The 27,473-nt window shown below is 39.1% G+C and overlaps 1 protein-coding gene across 1 annotated transcript in view; it reads left to right on the top strand.

The window, feature by feature from the left end:
• Nucleotides 1-27,086, top strand: part of LOC102212007 (netrin receptor UNC5C-like) — a 180,561-nt gene extending 153,475 nt beyond the window's left edge. Inside the window, exons 8-17 of the mRNA XM_005722072.1 lie at nucleotides 5,567-5,758; nucleotides 9,702-9,919; nucleotides 11,591-11,726; nucleotides 12,292-12,379; nucleotides 15,400-15,568; nucleotides 17,983-18,216; nucleotides 19,739-19,888; nucleotides 20,128-20,292; nucleotides 23,372-23,550; nucleotides 25,658-27,086. Of these exons, the coding sequence (XP_005722129.1) occupies nucleotides 5,567-5,758; nucleotides 9,702-9,919; nucleotides 11,591-11,726; nucleotides 12,292-12,379; nucleotides 15,400-15,568; nucleotides 17,983-18,216; nucleotides 19,739-19,888; nucleotides 20,128-20,292; nucleotides 23,372-23,550; nucleotides 25,658-25,820 (1,694 nt within the window). The 3' untranslated portion in view covers nucleotides 25,821-27,086. The remainder of the gene's footprint in view (nucleotides 1-5,566; nucleotides 5,759-9,701; nucleotides 9,920-11,590; nucleotides 11,727-12,291; nucleotides 12,380-15,399; nucleotides 15,569-17,982; nucleotides 18,217-19,738; nucleotides 19,889-20,127; nucleotides 20,293-23,371; nucleotides 23,551-25,657) is intronic.
• The last annotated feature ends 387 nt before the right edge of the window (nucleotides 27,087-27,473 follow it).

Genomic DNA, 27,473 nt, shown 5'->3' with positions numbered 1-27,473 from the left:
TCATTCCAGTTGCGGCTTGATCATTTAATTTAATTTTTGACAGTTTTTTTTAATCCAGTTTATATTTCATAAGTATAGTTGTGCTGATACTGATGTGTCCTATTGCCCACAGTATATGAGTAATTTCTTTTTTGTTTTCTTTTTTTATTCTTTTTTTGGGTTATTATCATTTTAGTTTCCCCTTCATAGTTATTTTAACTTGCCATAGCATCCAAGCCAAATAAGAGACTAAATAATTATGAACAGGTGCTGACATTTCTCTTTTCAAAACATCCTTCTCAGCCATTTTTCTCTGATTAGAAATCCAGTCCCGATAAAGCTGCTTTTCTCTGCTCTCTTATTAACAGGTTGTCACCACAACAGGTAGCTCTACTCTGTTTAATTTGGCTGATTTTTACGCTGGTCGCCCTTCCTGATGCAACTCCAAAAGAATCTCAGACTCCTCCTTGGTGAAACCTGGGCTTTTTTCCTTGTTAGGTGAATACATAAACCACTATACCAAGAAGCCATGGTTTAATAACTTACAGAGTAGATTTACCTTAACAACATCTGTCAGTCACACCTATGATAGGTTTCACAATGAAATCCCTTGTCATTCCTTATGGTTGCATTGCATTCACTGTTGACAGCTTCACAAGGGAGGACAGCTGATGGCTGATCAGCTCTTATCTCAGGGTGGTTCATAAATAGAGGCTGAAAAGCTCAAAAAGCAAATGTCAGCAAAATTATTATAATTTGAACGGCTTCATTATGCATTTGTATTGTACCTTGTTTGTTTTGTGAAAATGTGATTTAGCCATCGTGTGAAAAGAGAGATTGGTAGTATTTTATTATTCATAACTGTGGCCAGGATACACCGAGAGAGGTCATAATGTCCCATTCAGTTACACTTCATTAAATATCAGCAATTACACTGTGTTACAGGGTTAAAGAATGCATGAGCTCTAATGACTTTCCTTGCAAACTTTGTTGTAGTCATAGAATTACACCTTCTGGCTTTATTGCCTTTCAAGTGATTCCATATTTTATTTCTTGACACTTTTAACCATTAAGTTTTTTTCCCCAACCATTCTTGAAGCACAGACACATTTAGAAATGACTGCTCACTCTCTCTCACCCCCCCTTTCAATCACCCCTGACAGTTACTTAGAACAGATGCATCTGCCAGGAGTTGGTGTTGGTGTCCGCATGTTTGTGCCAAGCAAGATCAAAAAGGCAGTTGAATGAGTTTCAAGTAGTGATTGTCCACAGTTCTGCTTTGGATGCAGATCACAGAAAAGATAGAGATGACTTAATCTGAGTTATCCTTGTTTCCCCCTTCTTTAAATCCTCGCTGTGGCAGATTGGACAGACTCCGAGAATGACAAAAAGCTGGGCCAATTGATAGACAGTGATCCGTGCTGAGTGATGGTGGACCGGGGCTTCGTTCCGCTAGCCCATGTGTGTTACCGACTGCATGTAAAACTGAGTGTGTGTACAATTGCTCCAAATTCCTGGGTCTTCAGGTTTGTTCACATGTAAGCACGTGTAGTGTACAGTGCCAACGCTGGCTGATGCATTTGGTTCCACACTACATGTCACTAAATCCTCAGAGATCAAGTCAGTTCAGCTGCAGCAGCTATGATGCAATGAGTCGCTCAAATCTTGCTCCCAAAACAAAAAAGCAACGTTGGCAAAATCACCTTGGCTTTGCAGCTAAGCCGCATTTGACATTACACACATACTGTGAGCACAAAACAAACATGTACAATTTAAGGTATAACTATTGTGCAAAACAACTACATAAGAGTAAAATATTTTACATTTTGTGCCATTCTTTAATAAAAGCTAACATCAGAATCAAATACCGAGGTCCACCAAAGCATTACCAATTGGAAATACATTTGCAAAATGACACTTTTAGACCCCAAATGGGAGTTATGTCTCCACAATTCAACTGTATGAGCACACTAATGCCTCCTAAATTTGTACAAACCAAGCATTCCCACACCACTGTCAAATCTTTAACCACTTGCATGTATATCTGTTGTGTGTGCGTGTGTGTGTGGCCTATATATTATTATTAGTGTGTGCATGTGTGTGTCTCCTGACCTTTAGAAGATTCTGTCTTCTATAGAGAGGCTGTCAGGTAGCACTTGCCGGAACATCACAGATGAGGTGTTTAAATGTTTGTCTTCCTTCCCAGGTGATTTAGTCATTATTTAAGTCATTTCAGGTCTTTTTGTTGAAAGGTACATATTTTTAATCTAAATCCAATTTAGCTAGCCGTGCTGGTGATTGTGTTGAACATGAAACTGCTTGTCAGGTGCAGGGGAGGGGGTATCAGGTAAGGGAGAAAAGGCGCAGGAAATAGACATGTCCGTTTGTGCGTATCTGTCTATCCATTGACTGTGACCCATAAAAGTGAATATCGGTGTGCATCTATCAGTCCTTAGTCAGACTGCACTCTGTTCAGTTCCTTTTTTTAGTCACAATCATGTCAGAAAAGTGTGGCCTATTATGCAGTTAGTCAGACAACAAAAGAGCATCAGAATTACAGAAAAGGCAGTTTTCAGCCCAAGCAGCACTTTGTGTTTTATGTGAAAGCACAATGAAAATGAAAGACTAAAGAAAGAGATGCATACAGAGAGCTTAGACAACTTGAGTGCCCAAGAAAAGATACTGTGCATTAGCGCTTTTTTTCACATTTCTAAAATTGTCATTGTCGCTGGGAGAGAACATGGGACACAATATGTATTTTATTACTTAGCTCAAATTTTTAAAAAGGTCTCATTTTTGATAAAGGTGTATTTTCACTCTTTTAAATGTCTTTTTTCATTAAAAAAAGACACACTGGGGTTTTGAATAGTCTATGAAATAAGTGACAACTTTGGAATCAGTGCTGTTCATTTACTTTAAAAACGGTCGTCTTTGTATGAGTCTCACTAAGCACCATTTATAAGTGCAAGTTTGTCATATTGTGATGGTTATGTGTAAGTAGAAATAAAAAGACAAATCTAGGACAAAAAAGGGAACGAATAAAAAAACAAACATTTGGTATCAAGCAGTTGTATGTAGGTTACTCAGGCAGGTGGAAGCTCTAATGGGACATGTTGTTTCATTCATCTACAAATCAAACAGATGGAAACAGAGGGAGTCAGAGAGAGGTGTGAGTTACTGAGGGAGTAAAAGATGTAAAGGGGACGGGATATAAACTGATAGAGAGTGAAGAAAGGCTTTTAAGTCCACTGAGATAAAACAAGTTACAGTCAGTGCATACACACAAACACACAGATGCACTCAAACATACATTTATATTTTGAGAACAGGGCTATAGCCTAGTTAAAGTGTCCCAAACCACTGTAGGAGACTGGGATAAGTGAGCTGAGAAGTGATGCTTCTTGAGGCTTTCTGACTTTGCATGTGCTGTGAAGTTCTAGACCTTCAACTTAAAGTAGACACAAGATAAAGTTTCTTTTAATAGATGGGGATGATGATGATCATAATTAAGATCAGGGAATTGGTACTTAAGAGGATTATCCAATTCTATTCCCCTTTGGCAATTGCAAGGACCTTGATAACAGGGCATCTTTACACAGCAAGGAAGTTGGGGCATCGGGGAATTTTCGACAGGCAACATCAGAATGAAAACTGGTAACTGCATGTCACAAAGCCTATTTGAGGTAGACTTTGAAGATTTAAAGGTGGTGCTCTGCGTCTGTGCTAAATCTGAAGAGCAGATATTTGGCAGCTATAGCAAACAGCCACAGTGCTGTAAATCTTGTCGTTAAACACAGATGGGAGGTTGTAAACCCAAATTATAGGAATGATTTTTTCCCCTCTGCCACAGTGTGGCTTGTGTGACACACGAGGCGCGGTCTTTCCGAAGTCGATCTAGACAGCAGCATTCAGTCAGTGAGACCGTTCGTGTGGAGGCAGGAACGATGCTTTAGTCCACGGCAATATTGACTGATCTGCAGAAGGTTGTCTCTGTTAACTGATTCGTTGTGTTCTCTATAAATGGCAGGAGAAGGAAAAATAGCTACAAGTGACATATTCACGCTATAGGCTCACACCTAATGATGCAGTTTACTGTTATGTGAGGCAAAGTGAACGTCTCTACGTTCTGTTGTGAAATATTTTGTTTTAAAAATGATCAAAAGCATTACACTGCTTCTAGTGGGATGGTCAACATTGTGGTGTTTGCCAAAAAGGTCAGAATAATTTTTTTGTAATGAACAAAGTGCCCAGAGAGACCTTGTTCACATCTCTCTCGAACTTAACTTTTAAAAAAGGGGGAAAGCCTGACCCTCGTGTTCGGTTCTCGAGGGACACTAAAAGTGGCTCATAGCTCCCTCAAGTGGCAAGTGAGTAACCAGCAGCGTCACAGATGACCTCTCCTCTGTGAATATGTGCATCGTGTGTTAGCATGTGTAAGCGTGAATGTTTGTGTGCCACATTCTTTCATGCATAATCAAGTTCGTGCTTTATGAACTTGTTCTGATGCGACAACAGCAAATCCTTTAGCAAATGACTCAGGCTGTTTGTAGCTAAAAGCCTGTTATCTGCCTCTCAACTTTAAGGGTGGATTAAAAGCAGGATTCCTATACTTTTCAGTCTTCTTAATAGCTGCAGACAAATCCCCTCCCACCCGCTACACAGGACATGATTATGAGCAGTTCTTTAACAGTGAGAGTACACTAAGAGTTTCTCAGGCACTTTCATATTAAATATGTAGGCTTGTTTGTTTTGCTGCTTTGAAGTTCAAGTGCATTCCTACTTCCTTTGCCTGCTTTGCTGTTATCTCCTCTCCTCTGCTTCTTTCCTTTCCTCGCCATTTCACTGTCTTCTCTCTTCGCTCTCCTTTGACTTTATCAGCCAACCTCTTACTCTCCTTTCAGTTCATTTCTATTCACTTGCACTCTCCATATGTGTGTTCTATCCACAGATTGCCTTTCCTTCCAATTACATCCTCATCTTCATCCCCAGCGATTTCGTTTCCTTTCATCCTTTTCTCATTTCTTCTCCTCTTCATCCTTAAGTGTGTCACATACCTTTTACCATCTGCATCAACCATCAGTTAAAAATTTAGATCCGTCTTCTGCTTCAAGATGTGCCTCATGAATGACAGTTTAACCATTGTTCCAGCCAGAGTACAACTGAAAATGGCTGTTAGGACCCCCCTGTAAAATAATTAACAGCCTTATTAAGTTTCAAGAGTTGGTAATTTTCTTTTTTTTTTTATGAAAGGTGTCTTTGTCTGTGTAGACAAATTATTATATTACACGAGCTGGAGGGCTGTTTGAAAGGTTCAGTTGAAATGAAACCCATAGTACTTGTCCTTTGAGTCTGAATTGAAGTATGAGGTAAAAGTGAAACTGTCAAACACAAATTACGAATGACAGACTCATAAAAGTATTTTATTCTCTGTTAGCACCCTACTGCCCCACAAGTATTATCTAAGTTGTTTATAGCCACTTACATTTCTGATGTACAGTTTCTCCTAAGAAGGTATTTAAAGTATGAATGGGTCTTGATTCATCAGTACGTGTCTAACATGGTCTTCTTCTCTCTCGTCCCCCTCCAGCTGCCCCGAGCACAGATGATGTGGCGCTCTATGTGGGGATAGTGATCGCAGTGATTATGTGCCTGGTCATCTCTGTCATCGTGGCGCTCTTTGTCTATCGCAAGACGCACCGCGACTTTGACTCTGACATCATTGACACATCGGCACTAAATGGAGGCTTCCAGTCTGTTAATATCAAGACAGCCAGATCAGGTAATGAGCGTTTGACATTTGATTCTGAGGGGAAATACAGAAACTCTATACCGAATGTTTACAGTATATCTATCTATATATATTTATATGCATCCAACACAAGTTTAAAAGCAATTTTGTTCTTCTTCTCCGACGCAACGGTGTCTTTCTAAAGAAAAAAATGTATTACAATAAAGACAGGTACAGCAAGTTCAATCATTTTCTTTATGAACCACCTTGAAGTGGTGTTTAAATGCAGTGAAATTATTTAGCCTGTGCAGCTCAATGGTCCATCAATATTGGTATGACAGCAAAACAGAAACACTACAATGGTTGGAGACAGAATCAGGGTCAGCTGGAACTCTTTCAAGTTGACTTATGTGATGTACTTATTTATATTCACTGTATTACCCTTATAGATGGCAATCAGCACACCCTCAATGTCAAAACAAAAAGTTTTTCTATGTAAAGCTACAGATTTTGTCAAAGAAGGCTGGTGGCTTGAAGAGAACTTTAGTTCCTCTCCAGACAGAGCTGTCTGTTTGGCAGGATAAAGAGGAAAAATCTATCTTGGTTGCCCCAAAATCCAGTTTCAGTCAGACTACATACAACCTTACTTCAAAATATCCCTGCTATGCTCACTTTAAACCGATTCTGAAGGCTACTCAGGCTAGTCGGATAATTGCTGTTAAGTAGGAACTTGACAGCAAGGGTCTGCCTACCTTGTGCTCTCTCAAAGAGAGCACTAGAAGTTGTCCTAGAGTATCACTATAGCCACTGATTGATACAATAGAGAGATAAATACACAGAGAGACTGATAGAAAACAACAGATATGACCATTTGTCAATTGAAATATTGTTGTGTGTCCCATCCACTTTAGAGCTTTGACACTAGTATCATTTTGTTTCATTTCTCTGCTTCCTCTGATGTTTTGGATTAATCTCTTTCCACCTGACACTGCTCTCCTCCATCAAAGAGTCTCTCTCTGTCACTCTCATTCTGCTCTTCACTTTTTCCCCCTCGACCTTCATATCTGCACATTCAGTTCAATCATATTTCCTGTTTATCAGCATCCTCCTCCCTTCATCCCAGTCTCCGTGTCTCTGTCTTCCCATAGCTATGTGACTCCAGCCACAACAGACACTCCCTCATGTTTATCTTCCTTTTAAAATGGAGCTATATTTCACTGTCTGCTGTCTGTATTGTCATTTCTTCCTCTCTGCACACGTCCACAGAGTTAAAAGCTTACTGGAAAAGCCAGGAAGAGGAAGGGAATTTGTATTAATCAGGTGTCAGTCCAAAGATGCCATTAGGTCGGGTTATTCTTGTAGAAAGAAATGACATAAACACCTTGATTTAAAATCTCTTAACACAGACCTGCACAAACGCAGTAAAAGTTCGCCTACGTGAAGCGAGTAGATCCTACAGCCAGACATGTATTCATACATTTCCACAACTTTGAATGACACACTCTAAAAGAAACTAAGCAAACGCTCAGTCTGTTTTCATCATAGTCAGCTGCACTTTATGGTCTCCATATGAAAAGCATTTTTGAAAAGGGTTACATTTGCAAATATTTCAGAGTGTTCTTTAACGGTGTGTTCATTTGTGGCCGAACATTAACATTGAAACCATAGTGTGCATGATGAGGGTGTGCAGTGCTAATTGGTTAACAGTGAGCTAAAATGGTTGTGCATGACTGTGCATGTGTGTGTGGACAGGAGAGGAGTAAACTTGTTCCTATGTGTAGAGACAGTGTGACATTTTATCAGTAAAACATTAGGATGCATGTCACTCTGTGTTGAGGGACCATTTCCGATTACAATTAATGAAGAATTATGTCCCAGCGTGTTTCTCTCTCTCTCTCTCTGACTCTCTCGCTCTCTCTGACTCTCTCGCTCTCTCACTCTCTCTCTCTGGCTTTCTGTTAGTTGTTAATTAAATTTCAGCAGGGATGATTTGGCAGGAATACCCGCTGGCTTTAAGGGTAAACAGCCTGGTGATAGAGAAAGGAAGAGAGTGATAGGCAACAGATGTGTGTGTGTGCGCGTGTGTTCGTGCATACATGTTAGTGGTGGTGGTGGGGGGTGACAATGAAGGAAATTTAAAATTAGAATGGATGGACTCTTAGAGAGAACAACAGGTTTTCAGAGTCTGAGCCCAAAAAAATAATCGGGATTTGTTCCTTAATAGGTAACTGGTCTTCTTGTGATCTCAGTCCCAATTAAATCTTGAATATTTGCAGAATTTTCTGAGAGGGGTTTGTGTAGAAGTAAGCTCTGTTGTGCTTCTGCCCTTAGGGTAGCTTCTGTGCTTCTAACGTGGTTATAGCAAGATGGTTCTACAGAACTGTTACAGGGCTGCTCGAAGCACATTCACTTGAATGGCTTTGATGAAGTTTAAGTAAATGTCCGTCAGCAGAACTATCTAAAAGAACTGAGGCTAACATTCTAGCAGACAAAACATTGCTGTTACTGTGAGTGATATCAAAGCATTTGTAATTACTTAACTATTTATTTTATGATTAAAAAACAATAGGTCAGTACTGTATGGATCCTAAAGAAGCCATGCGTGAACCTGCTGTTGCTGTGGTGGTTATAGCTATAATTCAGTGTCTCATGCACTTTTATTACCATACAGTATTGATGTAGTGTGCATGAACCTTTTCACAATAAGCACAACAGGAAATCAACAGGAGAGCCTTACCTATCCCTTCCCATGTATAGTGCATGTGGCACATGTTTATGGTGTGTGTATCAGTATGTGCTTTATAGTGTTCGTGTTGTTGGTACACAAGGCACATTTGCATGTGCGAGTGCTTTTGTAGTACCAACCTGTGACAATGCACTAGTGTTTTGTTTATGACAGTGCTTCTGTGTGTAAGTGGGCTGCTTGTTTGCTTGCAATACATCAAAAGAGTCAAGATTCCCCCATTAGCATACGTCAGCTGTGCCAGCTTAAGAAAGAGCAGGGTAAAAACTTCAGGATATACAAAGACTCTAACACGTTTTGCAGCCTCAGATCAAACTATACAAGTCAAAGGATAGGGGTTTTTTTTTTATTCATTTGAATTTTACTGATTAGAAGTGACAGACTTCTAATTTTTTAAATATAGTGTGTTAAACAGTTACTTTGTTTATGGGAGACTTTGTAACTTATTACATCTACAATGAAAGATGTAGTAAATCAGAAGCGTGTGATGACTAATGACATGAAAAACAAATGAGAGGCTCTGAATGTTAGTCAAAGATCAAAGTGCCTTTGGCCTGAATTATGATTGAAATGACAGCATTCAGTGTATTTTCAAAAGTAACATAGTCTGATGATTTTAATAATGTCATAAAAAATTGTTCATATAGTGTATCATCACATAAATGTATATTATGTATTATACCTATTCCAAATAGTGGAAAATAGATACATGAATGAGTATTAACACAAGTTGAATGTCACTCTGTACGCACTAATGTTATTTCGGTTTGGAAGAAAGTAGACTCTGATGAGAGTTTTAAGAGCTTATAGCACAGCTTGAAACTGAACTGTTGTGTTGTGAGATAGTTTTGATAATACACATGTTTAACTCCTGGAGATTTGAGTGTTTTTTGAGGTGAAGTAGAAGTCTCTTGCTCTCTCTGTCTCTCTGTTCAGCAGCCATGACTAGTCCTTCATGCAGCCAGGTCATGCCCCCGTGTACAGCAATGTATTATCCCAGACACTGATAGCTTATCAGCAGCCTTGACTGACTCTTCTTCCTCCCCCTTTTTCCTTCTCACTGATCTTGCTACAACTTCTACACATCTGTCCCCAGCTTCACGCACGCACGCACACACACACACACACTGCACTATACAACACCATAGATTTACTTTAGCTGGTCTGTCTTTTCCCTGAACCGCTCTGATATCATGTTGTAAATTCTCTCGTGCTTCTGTCTCTCTTCTTGTGTCAATTTTACCCCTCTAGCTGATTTGCTGACTGCTCCGCCAGACTTAACAAATGCAGCTGCCATGTATCGGGGTCCAGTCTATGCTCTTCATGATGTTTCAGACAAAATTCCAATGACCAACTCTCCTCTCCTGGATCCTCTTCCCAACTTGAAGATCAAAGTGTACAACTCTTCTGGACTGGTCACACCTCAGGATGACCTCGGAGGAGACTTTACGTCTAAACTGTCTCCTAAGGTAGTGTTGCCCAACACTAATATCCTTGAGCTTGTATCTTTTTTTCTGCTTGAAAGCATTTTGTGTGATCACAGTAGGCTATTTCCTCCTGTCTGTATTTAATCTGCAAGAGCAGTGTGAGAGATTCTACAGCACAGCACAGCTGCGCATGTCTTCCCAGTCACATGAAGACACTACACACCATTAGTATACATGCGGCTAAGTGCCCCACTTTCCCTCCCTGCTCTGTCAAATACATGGCATGCATACTAGAGTCAGTTGTCACAAATACAGATGAAACCGCTCAGTTTCATCACAGCACCTGTCCTCAGGCAGTACGAGGGCTGAACTCTCCATCTTTGAACTCTACAGATCAGTTGCCACCTTTTGATGATTTTATCTGTTTCTTTTTTGTTTTTGTTTTTTTATAATTGATCGCATGCTGTGTCTAATGACTGACCTTGCCAAGGTAATTTGTGGATTTTTTTATTATTTATTTTCTTTGTTTATAGTCTGATGTGTTCATCCTTAGTTTAGCGACGTTAGTTCTTCTCAACTTTGTGTGATGCTGGAGTAAAACAGTGAATATCAAATCCTTCATTTACATTTCACCCTGAGGTGATCATGCATCACCCCCGTCCCCAGGCAGATGGAGGTCTTACCTGTGGCATCATAATGAACAGAAAAGGAACTTATGCAAGTAAAAAGCATAATTGATCAATAAAGTCAAATTTTAGAAGAAAAGGGACCGATTACAGTTCCATTGTAATTCTTGTCCTGACAAAAATAAAAATGAGATTGACACAGTGAAGCTTCTCTGGACTTTCATGAGATTTTTGCTTTTGCTTTTTCTTTGTTTTGTTTTTGCTTTAGGCTACATATTTAATGTGATCCGACACGAGGTCTTTCAGAGGAATTCAATCCTTTAAACCGCATTGCATTCTTTTTCTCCTTATGCATTTTTGAACCTCATTCACCCTTATCGCTTTAAGCTTTTGCATATTGCTTTTATGCATAACGGTGGACAATGTCTGCCCACATAAAAGATCTATTAACTCATTCACTGCCATTGACGTCTATAGCCGTCAATAGCAGTGAATGAGTCAATGGGTTTAACTCATTCACTGCCAATGGCTGGCAGTGAATGAGTTAAAAAAAGATACTTATTACATGGTTACTCTAACATTGTTTGCAGAAAGAGTCAAGCATCTATTCATGTTCTTCTTGTTTAAAAGACGTGTAACAGAGCTTTCAAAAAGTAGTGTTTTCAAATGTGAATGTAGCTCTGCTGATTTGTAAGTGTGTACAGTGTGCATCTTCTTCCTGTGCTGCTGTGGGTTTTCTCTGGGAGCTTTGGTTTCCATCTACAGGCCTAGGACACGCATGTTAGCTTGAGCTCTTGGGTATGAGATAAAAAAACACTTAAAGTGCACAGGATAAAGCACTGTAAATGTTGCTGGTACTATAAAGTGCTTTGAGTGGCTGGTAAGACTAGAAGATACTATATAAATGCCAGGCCAATTTGAATAGCATGTGTCATATACAATACTGTAATGTTTTGTTAATAAGATAAGATAAGATAAGATAAGATAAGATAGAACTTTATTAATCCCTCGGGTGGGTTCCTCTGGGAAATTCGACTTCCAAAAAAAGTCAAAAAATATCACTGTTACTGTTCTTTTATCAACATAGGTAACTCAGTCCCTGTTGGATAACAGTGACACCATGAACCTTCGCAATCAGAGCTTGGCCCGAACACGAGATCCTTCCTGTACTGCTCATGGATCCTTCAACAACCAAGGAGGACACCTCATTGTACCCAACTCTGGTAAACGTGCCACAAGTGTTTAACAGCAAAAATGGTTCCTGTGCAGTGACAAGACCGCAAACAGGGAGAGTTGTATCATTTTTCTTGCTGATTAGTAACAGTAATCAGTAACAGCGATCACAGTAAAGTTAAGAATATGTGGCAATGTTTGTTTTAGTGATTTATTCAGATATATTTCCTCTACTGGCCTCTGACTTCATTAGATACTTAAGCGTGTAAGTACCTTTGTTGATACTGTTGCAGTCAGATTCATATGATTTAGTGATGAACCAAGATTTCAAAGGAAAAAAAGAATAAAGGAAAGCAGCAGCTGTATTAAGGTAAAGATGTGTTGTGTGACCTGTTGATGAAAAGCAGCTTTCAAAGGCTGTGAAATATTGCATTGTAATGGAGTATTTAAGACAAGGTTTTACATGGGTTGCCTTTAAAAAGATTATCATTATGATTCATTACTTAATAAAGTGTTGATGGGTTTCACATTCAGTAATTCAGTTGTGCATGGTGAAATTGATAAATCCAGTGATGAAACTCATTCATTCTGCTTCCTCTGTCCTTCCTCCTGCAGGAGTCAGTTTGTTGGTTCCAGCGGGTGCTGTTCCTCAGGGCAGGGTGTATGAAATGTATGTGACTGTGCACAGGAAGGATAGCTTGAGGTAGGTTTTGTCTCTCTTTCCCCATTTTCTTTTCTTTTATGTGGCTGTTTCCTTTCAATTGTTCACTGCTGTCCTTATTTTTCTCTTCATCTCTGCATCTCCCTCTGTGTCCTTTTTTTGTTGGTTTGTTTGTTTGTTTCCTTTGTCTGTACTTCTCTGCCTCTGCCCAGATCAGTGGCTTCTTGTAGCTGTTTGTATGGCGGGGTGAGGAAGCTTTCATAGTGTGACACGGACTTACAATCTATAAGAAAGGGATATATTATAGTGCATTCACATATACCTTTTTTGTGATTCATTCAGCAGAGGTCAGTTTGTGGCACAATGCATATTATAATACCAGAATTAGAGTTAAGTTAAGCAGCTTAAAATGGAATATTTGACACATTAATTACTACCGACTTAACATCCTAATCTGTACACTAATCCATTAAATTTACATTGTTAATCAGGTTTTGATTCAGGACTATATTTAAATGTAAGGCTCTTAAGATTCATTTCTTTGAAATATGCCAAACTACAGCAGACCGTTGTGCGACCAACTGATTGGTTTTAACTTCATGCTACATTATAAAGCCAAAGAACAGAGCTTTTGAAACCGTATGTAGAGAGATCACTGCAACGACTGTAACTAACAGATTAGTGGTTATTTTTGAGAATGCTTTAATCTTGTTACATGTTCTATAACCCTCCCCCCTCCCAAAAAAGTACATACATCATGTAGGTCGCTCTCTCTTTGTTAAAGTGACAAGGCACACTGATTTTGATTCGGTTAAAAATTGATGTTCACCTTGGAATCAATACGGAGCAAAATCCATTCATATTTACTTGAAGGGGTTTTTAAAATGGGAATCTTAAAACCTGGATAAATACAACCAAGAGGGTCCAAATGACTATGGACAATGGAGAGACACAGTTTGAGTCATGTATGTTGTTCCATGCACTCATTTTACACTCTCTTCAATCAGCAGCAGTCAATAGGAATTAGGCCCCGTGCAACATGCTGCAGTATTTCTAAGAGTCGAACATGTTTTCAGCCCGCTGTGTTTACACAGAACATCACATAGCTACGTTTACTTAACTCAGCAACCCTTGCCTAAGGTGTCAGATTAACAACAAACAAAAGTCAAAGCATCTCTTGTTGTATTTGCAAGATAAAGGATACAGAACATCATAAATCAATAAAGCTGTAATTCATTAAGGGGTGACCTCAGCATTAGGTAGTTAAAAGGGTGCTATAGTTTCACTCCCACTGTTTTTATCTTTGTTTTTTCTACCCATGTGAACCCTTTATGAGTCAATAATGAGCCCCAGCAGCTGAATCGATAACACTGCTAAGGATTAGCTCTCCCTTGACACAAGGTGGGCTGAAAAAAAAAAACAACAGAAGAAAAACATTGTTAATATTTAGATCTATCTCCTCTATCTGTATGGCCTCATTCACAGTCAATATATGGCTTCAGGAAGATGAGGGATAATGGATCGTACTGGCATTTGACTTGTATATTTTTTGCGTGTTGTTTAAGTATCTGGTTTCAATTTTCAGTTTACAAATGAGACTGCTATGTATGATCTTGTGGATGTTGAAGTTTTCTGCTGCAGTACTGAGTCATACATTAGTTAGTGAGTGCTTGAGGTTCCAACATTTAGATGTATAAAAAGCACAAGAGTGTATGATTAGTAGCCTTTTATTTTCTGCCCCGTGAGCTGCAAGTTATTGAATCCAACTGAGGCTGACTATACAAATCATTCTCCAATAGAGTTTGTTCTTGCTCTGTTTTTCTTCTGTTCTCTACGTTGCAAAGGTAATCTATTCCCCTCACACGTAAATGTCCAGTTTTGTACTAGTGCATCTCAAAAAATTTGAATATTGTGGGGAAACTTGTTTTTTTCTTTTTTCCTAATTCAGCTGAAAAGGTAAACAGACGTTTTTAATGATAATGATGGCTTATAGCATGAAAATCAGAAACCTGGTATCTAATATTATTAGATTATTTTCTATGATCAATCAAAAAAGCATTTACAATACACACATGTCCAATTCTGAAAAGTATTTTAGTCTACACTGCTTTAACACAAATTACTGCATTACTGCTTGTGGCATGTAGGCAGTCAGTTTGTGGCCCTGCTGAAGTGTCATTGAGGGTGCTTTGATAGTAACCTTTCACTTATCTGTGTTTTTTATTTAAGTGGATTGTCATCGTTTTGACAATACTCCATAGATTATTTATGGAGTTCAGGTCAGGTGTGTCGGCTGGCCAATCAAGCACTGTAATAATACGGCGAGTTGGTAGTAGTTTTGACAGTGTGTGCAGGTGCCAAGTCATGCTGCAAAAGGAAATCGGCTAAGCTTGTCAGCAGATGGCAGCATGAAGTGCTCTAAAGCCTCTGAGTAGATGCCTCAGTCCTCTCCTTGTGAAGCTCTCCCAAGTTCTCGAATTGACTTTTCTTGACAATCCTCTCAAGACTACGGTGATTCCTGTTGCTTGTGCACCTTTTCCTTCCAGTCAACTTTCCATTAATACACTTCGATGCAGCGCTCTGCAAACGGACAGCCTTTTCAGCAGTGACCCTCCTTATGGACAGTGTCGATAATCACCTTCGGGAGAATTGTCAAGTCAGCAAGCTTCCCCAGAATTATGGTTGTGAGTACGCAGTTAGACAGAGAGATGCACGGTGTTTAAACTGACTGAATAATAATTTACTCAAAATTACGTAACCCAAAATTTTGAGATACTAGTTTTCTGATTTTTGTGAGCAAAAAAAGGCTTAAAATATTTCTCTTTATCCACAATGAATGTGGACTATTTAAGGGTATCAATATATTAAGATTAGAATAGAATTAGAGTATATGAAGATTCTTTAGTTGTCCAAAATATTAACAAGGTAAAAACAAAACACAGACCTGAAGGGAACCAATTTAGCTTTGTGCGATTGAAGCTCGCAGTAGCTGGGATCCGACAGCGCAGCCCTCCTGTTGCTCTTTTCTGTCGTGTCACCTCAGTGTTATCTGTGTTTCCCAGACCCCCAGTAGAGGACATCCAGACAGTTCTAAGCCCAGTGGTGAGCTGTGGACCTCCAGGAGCCCTGCTGACCAGACCAGTGATTCTCACCATCCACCACTGCTCTGACAATGTCCAGGAAGACTGGCTCATACAGCTGAAGAATCAGCTGGCCATGGGAGAATGGGAGGTGAGCGTTCAGCTTTGTGTCCTTTTTGTTTGTGTGCACTATTTATGTTCCACTGTTTTTAGAGAGAGGCAACATACAGCTTTTGAAAAGAAAAGCTGTCGCTGTGTTGCCAGCTAATGAGAAATTGAAATTTCTGACGGATGTGAATACACAGAGATGCACGTGTACAGTAAAATCTTCTAAATGTGAAAAAGTCTGCAAATAATTGTTTACACAAAGTAATGGCAAACCTGCCCACAGCCATAACCAAGTAAGTGATATGCAGTCATTTGCACGGTACACACACAGCATATAGAGGAATAACCTGAATTACACATACACTCTGTGTATTCATTGAGCGAGAGAGAGGAAGAGATGGCGAGAAGGAGAGAAAATTTGGTAAACAGAAATTGCCTACAGGCTAGTAGACAAGCAGGGGGTTGAAGACTCCTATCAGAAGCAATTTGTTATGCTTCTGCCATCCTCCTCTTCTCTCATCTTTCTTCTTATGCTTCTATCTCTCCTTTTTTTCTATCCTTCTCTTCCTCTCTCCTCCCGTGTCTCTCAGCATGAAGTCTCTACCTCAGCAATCTACTGCGTGTGTCTGTGTGTGTGCGCATGTGTGCATCCTTGTGTGTGGGTGTGGGTGATAAGACTGTCTTGCAGCATCACTGTGTCTACAAGGCGCCCGTATGCTGTCTTCTGTTGCTTATCACAGCTCAACACAATGTCTTTGCACAATTAGCCATGCATAAGAGTGTGTGTGTGTGTGTGTGTGTGTGTGTGTGTGTGTGTGTGTGTGTGTGCACGTTTGTGCGTGTGAGAGTGAGAGAGATTCAGAGGAGAGGCTCGGTGCAGAGTGGTTAAAAAAAAAAAACAAGAAAAATGAAAAGTGGAATTTCATCAGGAAGTCGATTTGTTTTTCTTTTATTGCAGTAGAACATCCATTTCCCATCACAAAGTTTTCCCCAAAAGAGTGAGAGGAAAGGTAATTGAATTCCCCTCATATCAGGGGGGAGCAGCCACAGTTGTGATTACCAGTAATAACAGATTCCTACCATACTGCTTCCTGACCTCTTTGTATTGATTCAGCTCATCTGTAGGAACACAACCCCGCATGAACTGTGATTCAATACTCAATATTTGTATCACACGTTAACGGAGTCACACAAGCAAACATGGATATCTGCACAACTAATTGCGGATCCAGTGGTCACATAATAAGAACACAGATAGCCTGTGCATCCTCCGTTAACCAAGAGAAACGCATGGGTTTACCATAACTCAGACTGCGACAGGGAACTGTAGAAACGATATGAGCTACAGCCAGCAGATATCCCACAGCGGGATTGGACACACTTCACAGACAACCTCTTTAACCAAGTCTCATCATTCTCCCGAAGTACACACTGATGTACTTCTATAAGTATATACAGCAAATACACTTACAGTGTGCTAAAAAAGATTTATATTCCGTATTATATTCATGCGTGTTGGAAAAACCTTCTTTTTTTGTTGTTAAACTACAAGCAGTGCATCACATACTGTCTTTTTGCAAGTAACAACTCAACAATAATAACTGTGCTTTTTTTACCTTTTAAAAATCCTCTAGAGTTAAGAAAACCTCTTAACTCAATTTGCATAAAAACAAAAACGGCAAACAAACCTGTTTATAGGAGCGGAATGCATTTGAAATAAACCGCAACCTTGCTTACTTATGGGCTGTTTGCATTAGTGGAAAAGCTTCCAAATGCAGGTGCTGTCAGGTTATGTTAACAGACAGGATGTGGCTTAATGCCCATAAATTCTCAAATAAAGCCTGTACTCAAATAACAGCCAGCTTTTAACAATAGTGGTCTGTATGACCAAACGAAGGACAGCCCTAAAAAAAAAAAAAAAAAGGTGGGAAAACAAGATTAACCAGACCATGGCTCACTTTGTAAATTCACTTTGCAAATAATCTACATTTTCATGGTCTCTTTAACAATACTCTGCTCTATATTGATCACATATGTTGTTTTAAGCCAAACACTGTTGTCACGCAGTTTTGCTCAACGTGATCCTACTGTGACATTTATCTCAGGTTTAATGCTGATTAAATCTACCGTTTTGCTAAGAAAATTTTAAAAAAAAAAGCTCTTCAGATGAGAAAGGAAATTTTGGCTATGAATGTCTGGAGCAGTTTTAATATGAAACAGATTGAGCAAGTGTTAAGTTTAATTTGACAACAGCACCTATCGTGGATTTAATTTAAAAGGTGGCCTTTCTTAAATGAAAGAACTTTTTGATTGAGATGAGTAAAGGCTCACATGGTATTTCAACAGTACTGTGTTAAAGAACTTCCAACATTGCATTCACAGCCACCCGTCATAGGCACAAAATGGTACTGTGTATAAAAAACATTTTCTCCTTTTTTTTGTATCTGGTTCCTGAAGGATGTGGTTATAGTGGGAGAGGAAAACTTCACCACCCCCTGCTATGTGCAGATGGACTCAGAGGCATGCCACATTCTGACAGAGACACTGGGGACGTACTGCCTGGTGGGCCAGTCAATTGGCAAAGCAGCTGCCAAGAGGCTCAAGCTGGCTGTTTTTGGGCCCGTTTCCTGCACAACTTTGGACTATCACATCAGGGTCTATTGTCTGGATGATACGCAAGATGCACTCAAGGTAAAGAATTGAAGCTAAATAAATCCCAAGCCAAGTAGTATTTTTTCCACTTGTGTTTTAATAGACATATTAGATAAATAGAGTACGTATTCACCCCCAGTGCCTTGAATAACATCGAAGGCATTTGATACTATCGGCTAAAAGTGTTGCTGTATTTATTAGTGCTGTGAGAGATTTAGCTCTCTCTTGGACTACCCATACTAAAATGCTTTCATGATAATTTACATTTGAAAAGAAATGTATATATAAGCATTTGAACAGAAAGGGCTTCACAGAGTCGTAAATAGAAGCTTCTGCACCTCTTGTCTTCTGGAAATGAGCTAAGGAGGAGTAAACAACACAGGGTCAAGCAATGTCAAAGCAGCAGTGCTGCTGAATTCAAACAAATTCAAAGCACTGGAGGGACCACCTGATATGGGAGATTAACAGTGGTAATTTATGCATGCAATGTTAAGTCAAGTGTCAGTGGCACACAGCCATGCACACTCTTGCACAAACATAAAAAAACACGCAATTGTAGCTCTAATTGAGAGTTCAGGGGTGTGCTTTTCTTTTCCAATGATGAGGACTTTGTTTAGTATGATTGATAGGCTGGCTGGAGGAATTGATTATTTTGAAAAGGTTGTAGGAGGCATCAAAATTCAAACGGATAACTTAGTATAAACGAGTGCTTCTGTGTGTATTTTCAAGAGCCAATTAATATGGCTCAGATATAATTCTGTAGTATTCTCTTGGTGTGAACTTACCCAAAAATACATACAGATGTCTTTTTTATTAGGGTCAGTAAAAATCCCCACAAAATGAAAAATAACTTTGGTACTTTCGTAGTGTTTTCTTCCCTGCACAATTGGCTAAACAATGAATGGAGTGTGTCATTTTTATATTGAAATCAAACACAGTGCGTTGCAACAAACAATCCACAATAAGTACTTCGCTTCACCTTTAGATCTGGAGTGAGGTTGTCCTTTCTCATCCTTTGAAGCTAGACAGGCTTTATTGCTGAATTTAAAACTAGATGCAACAACCATCATAAAAGACGAAAATGTAATCATTTGTAATAGGTTTATTCTTTTAGTGTATTAAAGCCCAGAGTGTAAGCAATATGATACATTGAAGTCATCTTTTAATGCCAATAGAAGTAATTTAATTTTACCATATTGCATTAAAGATATGCTTCATTTCCTCATATCTCAAAACAGCAGTACATTGACTGGTGGGGCATTATTAATCAAGGGTTTTATTGAGCCTCTTAATGTGTCTTTTCAGTTCAGTGCGTTTAGCAAAGCAAAGCTTTGCTTAAAATCAGGACATACAAGCATGGAGATGTGTGATGATATCTCATTAAATCTTTAATGCATTTTAGATGTTTTATGGTGCCTTATGTGCAGTAATTTTGCAAATTAAATCAAAGGTCTTATACATTCTCTAATGTATGAAAATGGTCCAGTGAATGAGATGAAGCAGAGGGAAACCTGGAGAGTAAATATAAAGTTGTTATTTCTTTATGTGGGGTTTTGTGTAGGAGGTTCTTCAGATGGAGACCCAGATGGGAGGAAAGCTTCTGGATGAGCCAAAGACGCTGAACTTTAAGGACAGCACACATAATCTGAGGCTGTCCATCCATGACGTGCCAAGCGCACATTGGAAGAGCAAACTCATTGCAAAATATCAGGTAAGAAGGATGCACATGTAGATGCACTTTTAAATGTAACAATTCTATACAGGCACCAAAATCATTTCTGACCTCAAATGGTCACAAAATTTACAAATGTGGAGAAAAGTCCACATTTCAGATGCTAAAGTTATGTTTTTATTGTTAAATTCTGGACAACAGTAGTACTGGTGCATTTACCTGGAAAAAAGATTTTTGAAAAAACGTGTATTTATTTTCTACGTTTGTGCATGTTGTAGGAGATCCCGTTCTACCAGGTTTGGAGTGGCAGTCAGAGAACTCTTCACTGTACCTTCACCCTGGAGAGATTAAGTCCAGCCACCACAGAAATCAGCTGCAAACTGTGTGTACGGCAGGTAGAAGGAGAAGGACAGATCTTTCAGCTCAGCAACACATTGGAGGAGGTAAGCTTGTAGAAATTTACATATATATTGGGGGCGACTGTGTGCTGTCCACTAATCAGAATGTTGTTGGTTCGATCCCCATTTCCTACAATCTGCATGCCGCAGGGTAGGCTACCTGGGCAAGATACTAAACCTTAAAATTGCCCCGGATGTATCATGGGTTTACGTCGTAGTGTGTCTGTGTGTGCATCGCTTGAAGAAAGTGCTTCATTTAATTTAACATTTACATACATCAAAAGCACTATAACACAGTTTATACTGCTTGCATGTGCAAGATAGCTGCAGACAGCAACATTAACTCCCACTGGCCAGGGATGGAATAAACTAATACATGCTGAAACATGCTGAATGAGTAATACAGAGAGAGAGACATTTCTTTCTACATCCTTGCTTCCTAACTTCTACATTCTTGTACAAAAGGTCCTAAAGTCACTAAGTTTTTTCACTGTCTGTCAGACAGTCAGGGTTTCTGCTATGGTTCTGTGACTCTGTTCAATCATTCATACTAGGGTTAGAGGTCACACAACACAAGTTGAATAGCTCCTCTTTGATTTTGCTAGGCCATTTTACCATGAAGTCACTGAATGTATGCGTGTCTGTGTGTGAATGGCTTTGGTCGGCGGTCAGTCCATTCTTTTTAAATGTAACGGCTTCAAATTCTCCCATGGTGGTCAGGGTAATAGCGCTGTACTTTAAAAAATTTTTTCTCTTTTTTTGTAGGTAAGGTAAAGTGGCTTAGAAGAATGGATGTTTCTCTTATTTTTCTTTTACTATTTGCTAAAGTACTTTTGGAATAGCGGGAAGAGTTCCACATGTTCAGTGTTCCTCAGCAGTACTTGCTGAGCACAACATTGTAAATGAGTGTAACCCAGAAAAGACATTTCTTTGAGGTTAATGAAAATGACACCATAGTGTAAAGAATATTTAAACATCAAATTCCTCAAATGATGAAAGAATAGTCATATTTCTCCATTTATAAAGGCAATACTGCCTAGATTCGCAGAAGCAGCCACACATCTATCAACCACCCTTGCATCACTTTTAAATCATCCAGTCCATACTATACCCAGCTGATAGCTGACTTCTAGGGCAATACTGAAATGAATATTTGACAGTTTCTTTTTTAAAAATCATTAAAAATATATAATTATAATCAACTTTGTGATCTAATTTGAAAAGTCTAAAAGTCACAGTTTCTGCTTGGCAGTTCTGTGCTTTAGCTTTGCAAGAAAACTAATTGATATAGTTAGGTCTGCAAGTATTTGGACAATGACACTGTTTATGTAAATTTGCACAGTGGATTTGATTTTGTGGCAACTGTGTGCTATTGCAACAGATTAAAAATTTTAGGTTGCGGTCCATTTGAAATAAGCCATTGCATAACTGCTTTGATCTAACCTGGGTCACATTTGACAGCTGGAGCTAAACATCTAAGTACTTTAACTCCATGTCTGTTTGTGTGTGCTGCACATTAAGCAAAATGTTGTAGATCCTCAACAATGTTAAACAATGAAAAGCAAAGCAGATTTAAAGCATTATTTCAACAGAGATGTCCCTTTGCATCAGTCATTCAGTCTCCAGCAGCAGAGAGCTTTCTGCCATAAATTGAGGCTAAGTAGATGCAGTAAATAGTAATCATTCACATCAACAGTGGCTGTTGTTGTTTCCCTCTGCCAAGCAACATTCATTAGGCTGCTGCCTCCTTTCAACCCAGGAGTGGCAGATTAATGGGATGAAGGTTTAGAAAAGAGACAGGGATTGACATTGAGAGGAGAGAGTGCTCGGGAGCAGATTTTTGTGTTTGTTACACTCTTGCATTACTTAGGAGACACCAAATGTAATTGGTCACACCAAAGGCAAGCAGCAAATAGAGACAGCCAGGCAGAGATGTGGGTGAACTAGAAATATGATGGTTCTTACATAAATGCACATTTTCGTCTGTAGAACCATCCCCATCCTGTGTCGCTATTGCAAAAGATGTACTGTATGAGTCTGGGGATACGACAACATTTCTCTTAATGAATAACTTTTGTGCAAAAGTCTTGAGCCACCATTTCTTTCTGTTTGCTTCCAAGGAGGCAGAGCAACATCTCCAGGCTTTATTCAAGCCCAAACAGGCATCAGGGGAAGAAGCAGTGTTGTGACTAGACATAACAGACAAATTAGCAAAAAACAATTTTGAATTGTATCTTTAGGCACTTTGTCACTATCAGCCTGTCACAAAAACTCATTTCCCTCATTTCATTTGTTTAAACTCTGAAAAATGCCAACCAGTTTAACGGGCAGAAAATGGTATTTATGCACCAATAAGGTGATTCGCAAAAAAAACTATTACCTGAAAATTTGGTGTGACTCGATGATGTACAGTTTGTCCTAAAAAAAACTGAGGAAAGTAAAGAACAAAAGAAGTGGTAGGCCAAAAAAAACAACAACAAATAGGACACACAGGACCTGAGAGATGCATCTGTCTTCCCAGTTGATTCCCCTGCTGTTCACTGAAACAGTCTCATCATGGGTTTTATGTAGTGGTGAAAGCAAATTTTAAATCTTTGCTTCAGATCATCATCAGCATGTGCAACTAGTGCTACAACTAGCGATGTCGGGGATCTTATCAAAACTGAAAACAGAAGAGTACCATCAGACATTGATTGACCCTCTATGCAGTATCAAGTGGAAAGCATCTGATTGGCTTCATTTTTCAGCATGAGATTGATCCCAAATGCCCTGCCAATACACTGAAAGCATACCTGGATAGAGACTCTGTCACTTATGGACTGGCCTCTTCAGAGCTCGGACCTCAACATTATTGAAGCAGCATGGCTAAAACATCTTGACTGGAACAAAAGACAGCCAACATCCAAAGAAGAGCTTTGAATCTTCTTCAGAATGCCAGGAAAACTATTCTTGAAGACTACTTAAAGAAATTACAAGAAAGCTTGCATAAGAGACTTCAAAATCTGTTGAAGAATAACGGTGGCCATACCAAACATTGACTTTCAAGCTTGCTGGAATTACACAAACAAAGAGAGAGAGTGAGCCTTTAAAATAACAACTGACCAGTTTCTTTCTGTCTTTTCAGGAGGTCCACTGTATAGACACATCCCTGATGGACCCTGCCAGTAACATTACAACTTTAGTGGGGCCCAACGCCTTTCGGATTCCTTTATCCATCAGACAGAAGTTGTGTGGAAGCCTGGATGCACCACAGACCAGAGGCAATGACTGGAGGATGCTGGCCCACAAACTCAACCTTGACAGGTGACACTTGGCATTTGTTTTATGGATGCTTCTCTTAGTTGTTTTACTTGATTTGAGTCCTCATTCAGGCTTAATAATAGCCTGTTTCATCTCTTCACCAGAAGAAAATCACAGAGAATCACTTGTTGCACTTCAGTAGAAATTAACTGATCAAGTCCTTGAACACCTTTCAGTATTTTGAAACTGCATCTCTTCAGAATCTCTCTTGGGCAAAGCAGCACTGCTGGACTCCTGATTAGTAAATTAAAAGGACATTTCCTCTTTGGATTTAACTCACAGGTAACATCCGCAGAAACTCTGTGTGCAGATGTGTGTCCTAATGATTTAGACTGGAGGTTCGTTTACCAGCAGCTACCGAAGCATAGCCAGATATTGAGAGGATAATTGGGCACAAGTGCACATCATTGTCCCAGCAGGCAGCCAGCTCATGAAGCAGTGTGTTGATGTGGGCACCAAATATTCCTCATCAGTGGGCGAAAAAGCTAGCCAAATTGTTGTTTACTTCCACATTTCCACTTAAAAAGGTACTCTTCAAAAGGACCACGATGAAAAGGTCTAACAAAGGGGTATCATCTTCTCTCCCCTCTGCTCTAGTGGCTGCTACGTCATTTCCATTTTACTTCTTAGTGTTACTCACGATCTGCGGTCACAGTCCTTATTCCTTACATAACCTTTTCATGTATATATAAATGATGAGACCTCAAATGTACCCACTCTGGCACATGCAGAAACACTCAGAAAGTTTAGGAGTTTTGATCCAATGCAGTGAAATGGCTTTAAAACAAATGCTGGAAACTCACACAAAAAAGAAAAGGCCAATCTTAGCTGTCGAGTTCATTTAACAGCAGGATACTCCTTATCGCATACTGCAGGCAGATGGAGTCTGACGCAGAACATGAAACAAAGGGAAACAAAGTTGGAGAGAAAGTAATAGGAATTTATTTATTAGACGTTTTGAACGAGAGAACTGTGAAAAATTAAGAAAGTCTATAAGGAGAGAAACCGATGATTAAAATGAGGAGTATGGGGATGAAGGGATGTTTGTGGTTGCATTTAAACAGCACCAAAGCTCGCCAGAGTATGCCAACAGTACAATCACAGGATTTACAGAAGAACAAAAAGCTTCGGTTTTACCCCGTGAAGCTCAATCTCTGGCTTTTGCACTTTAAAGAAGAAATTGAGATTTTTGTCACAGATGTCTCAGACTTTTCCTCTGCAGCCACTGTGTACTTTGACTCGCCACGGTTTAGTTCTAATGCAATAACATTTTCTTCCCCCACATTTGTCTAAAATATTTTGAAGTGAACATAGGTAATAAAAATGTCCAAAAAAAAAGGAAATTAACCTGTCAAATTTCATTTATGCTTCCTTACACCACAGCTAATAGCAAATGGTATACTATAGAGGACCCGATAAAGTGTATTTCTTTATAGTAAGTTCTTCTGTCTGTGCTGCTTTATTGTGCGATAGTCTCAAGTCTTGAAGAGGGAAATAATTCATCACCTTGTTAAATAGAAGTTTCAGAATGTTTTATATTATATGTTATGCACTTAGAATTTCACATTCAAAAGCTTTTTTTTTTTCATCACACATCCCACATGGGCGGATAAAATAATCAGCATCAATCATTACATATTATGCATTCACAATGTGAATCATGGAAAATGGTTCAGCTAGAGAAAAATGGTCGTTCCATATTTTTTTTAGTTATTTTTTTTACCTCTGTCTAAATATCAAAATTCATACTGACATTAACATCACATTAGATAACATAGGCTTGTTTTACTTTCTCCACATCTTATGTGTGCTTTCTCAATGAGTAGGGTCAAACTGTCTGTACTGAGTGTCCAGCAAGTGTATTTGAAACCCTCCCTGACACATCTTTTAAAGTTTTGGATGAAATCTGTCTTAGCGATTAGACAATAAAGCCATTCACGTCACACTGCTGAGTCATTCACTGCCCATGCTTTTCAGAGAGCAAATTTCAAATATTCCAATTTAATCTTTTAAAAATAATTTGGAATCGGAATTCATCTTTGTCTGTTGCATAATATTGACTTATCTATGCTTTGTCACTCACCCCCTCACTCCTTAATGTTCATTTCAGATACCTGAACTACTTTGCCACCAAGTCCAGTCCAACAGGCGTAATCCTGGATCTCTGGGAGGCCCAACATTTCCCTGATGGAGACCTAAATGAACTGGCCACTGTGCTGGAAGAAATGGGTCGCCACGACAGTAGCCTTGCCTCCATGACAGCGGAACATTGACGAAACACTGCAGTTACCATGACAATGGTAGAGGTCTGGAGATGATTACGCGTGAAGTGTCGATGGTTGATCCTGCAGCGAGGGCAACAAACCAATTAGCAACAGAAAAGTTGCCACTGTGGTGACTGAGCACCGATTAAATACCATGGTAATCATGCCGACATGGTAACAGATAGGAGAGGCACCTTAACTGCTGTGTGCTGGAACTATCTATGTATCTTTGTATGTGTATTTGCGAAATGTTGCAGTGTCGTATGTGACCGAAAGAGAGATAACCCTACCTATCTATCAGGAACACAGAAAAACATACACACGCCTAAAAAAAAAGAAAAAAAAGAAAAAAAAAAAGCTTGTCCATAGTAACACCGGTTGTTCTCTTGTTGTTACTTTAATATTGAACAAGGAGAAGCAAAGAACAAGAAGCAGCAGAGAGGTACTGACCTTGGAAACCTCTGTAGGAATGGAACAGAATCATAAGGGGAAAGAAGGTAAACTGATTACAGAAGAGTGGGAGAAGGTAGAGTGAGGAAACGGAGAGAGTGAGTTAGAGACTCTTAAGAAAGATGGGCGCAAACACAGAGCGAAGCTAAACTGATTACAAAAGAGAGGGAGGACATAAACATAAAATGATGGAAGCGATGGCAGGTGATCATCTGAACGGAAAACAGATAATGAGAGAGGGGGATAAAGAAGTGAATCTTCTCTTGTGAGCCTCGGCTGTACGTGTTTGCCAGTACAGTTTGTCGTCTTTATATCGTTTCTTAGGGAACGCTCTATGAATTCTGCTGTCCATATGTGTGGATCATTTCCTGATACAAGAATGAGTACAAAGTGACTGTCAATCAAGGGTCCTGACCAGAAACAAGCCCGAGACAACAACAACTGGCCCCTTTGGGTTATTATCATAAAGATGGTTCCAATTGGATGTTGATTAAGATTAAGGCTTTTTTCAAAAATACCATCAAAATCTTTCAGGTCAGAGAAAAATGAACACAAAAGCAATTTGACTTGCTTCCAATGCCTCTAATGTTCTTTTCTTCTTTTTTTAATTCAAAAAGCCAGTCCAAAGATAATTATGCTGCTGAAGGATGCAAGAATAACTTCTTATTTTTTTTAATAATCTTTTTTATGGTAAGATTTCAAGATTTCATGTATGATAATCATATGATTATTAGGTAAAGCTCATCATCATGCACAGTACATTGCAGTAAAGCATCTAAGACTTTTATTTTGTTTTTATTTTATCATTGCTTTTTTACATTTTTAAAAATAAATAAATAAATACATTAAAAAAAAAAACACGATCCAGACAGGAAAAACAGGAACGGCAAACTCAAAACTACAAGTGCATCTCAAACCACTGAGAGTCTCAACATAATCTGCACTAATGCTGCTTCTCTATTACTTAACAACCAGCAGTTGACCACAACCTCAAACCCAGAAGTGTCTCTTTTAGACTGTTGGGGCTTCTTTCTGGACAGACGGACAAAGCAAAAAAATAAATAAATAAATGGGGGTGGGGGTGGGGGGGGTGGAAAACATAACTTGATTTGATTGGAGGAATTATATGACAGTGAATTAAATGCAGCTCATCTACTACTAATATACCGATTTTAATCAGTTATATTCAAGTTTCCTTCAGTTGTGTTATCT

The sequence above is a fragment of the Pundamilia nyererei genome, unplaced genomic scaffold (assembly GCF_000239375.1).
Source record: "Pundamilia nyererei isolate P.nyererei 1_Seehausen unplaced genomic scaffold, PunNye1.0 scaffold00006, whole genome shotgun sequence".
Lineage (NCBI taxonomy): Eukaryota > Metazoa > Chordata > Actinopteri > Cichliformes > Cichlidae > Pundamilia > Pundamilia nyererei.
The sequence above is the reverse complement of the archived record's forward strand: the minus strand, read 5'-3'. Positions and strand labels throughout refer to the sequence as shown.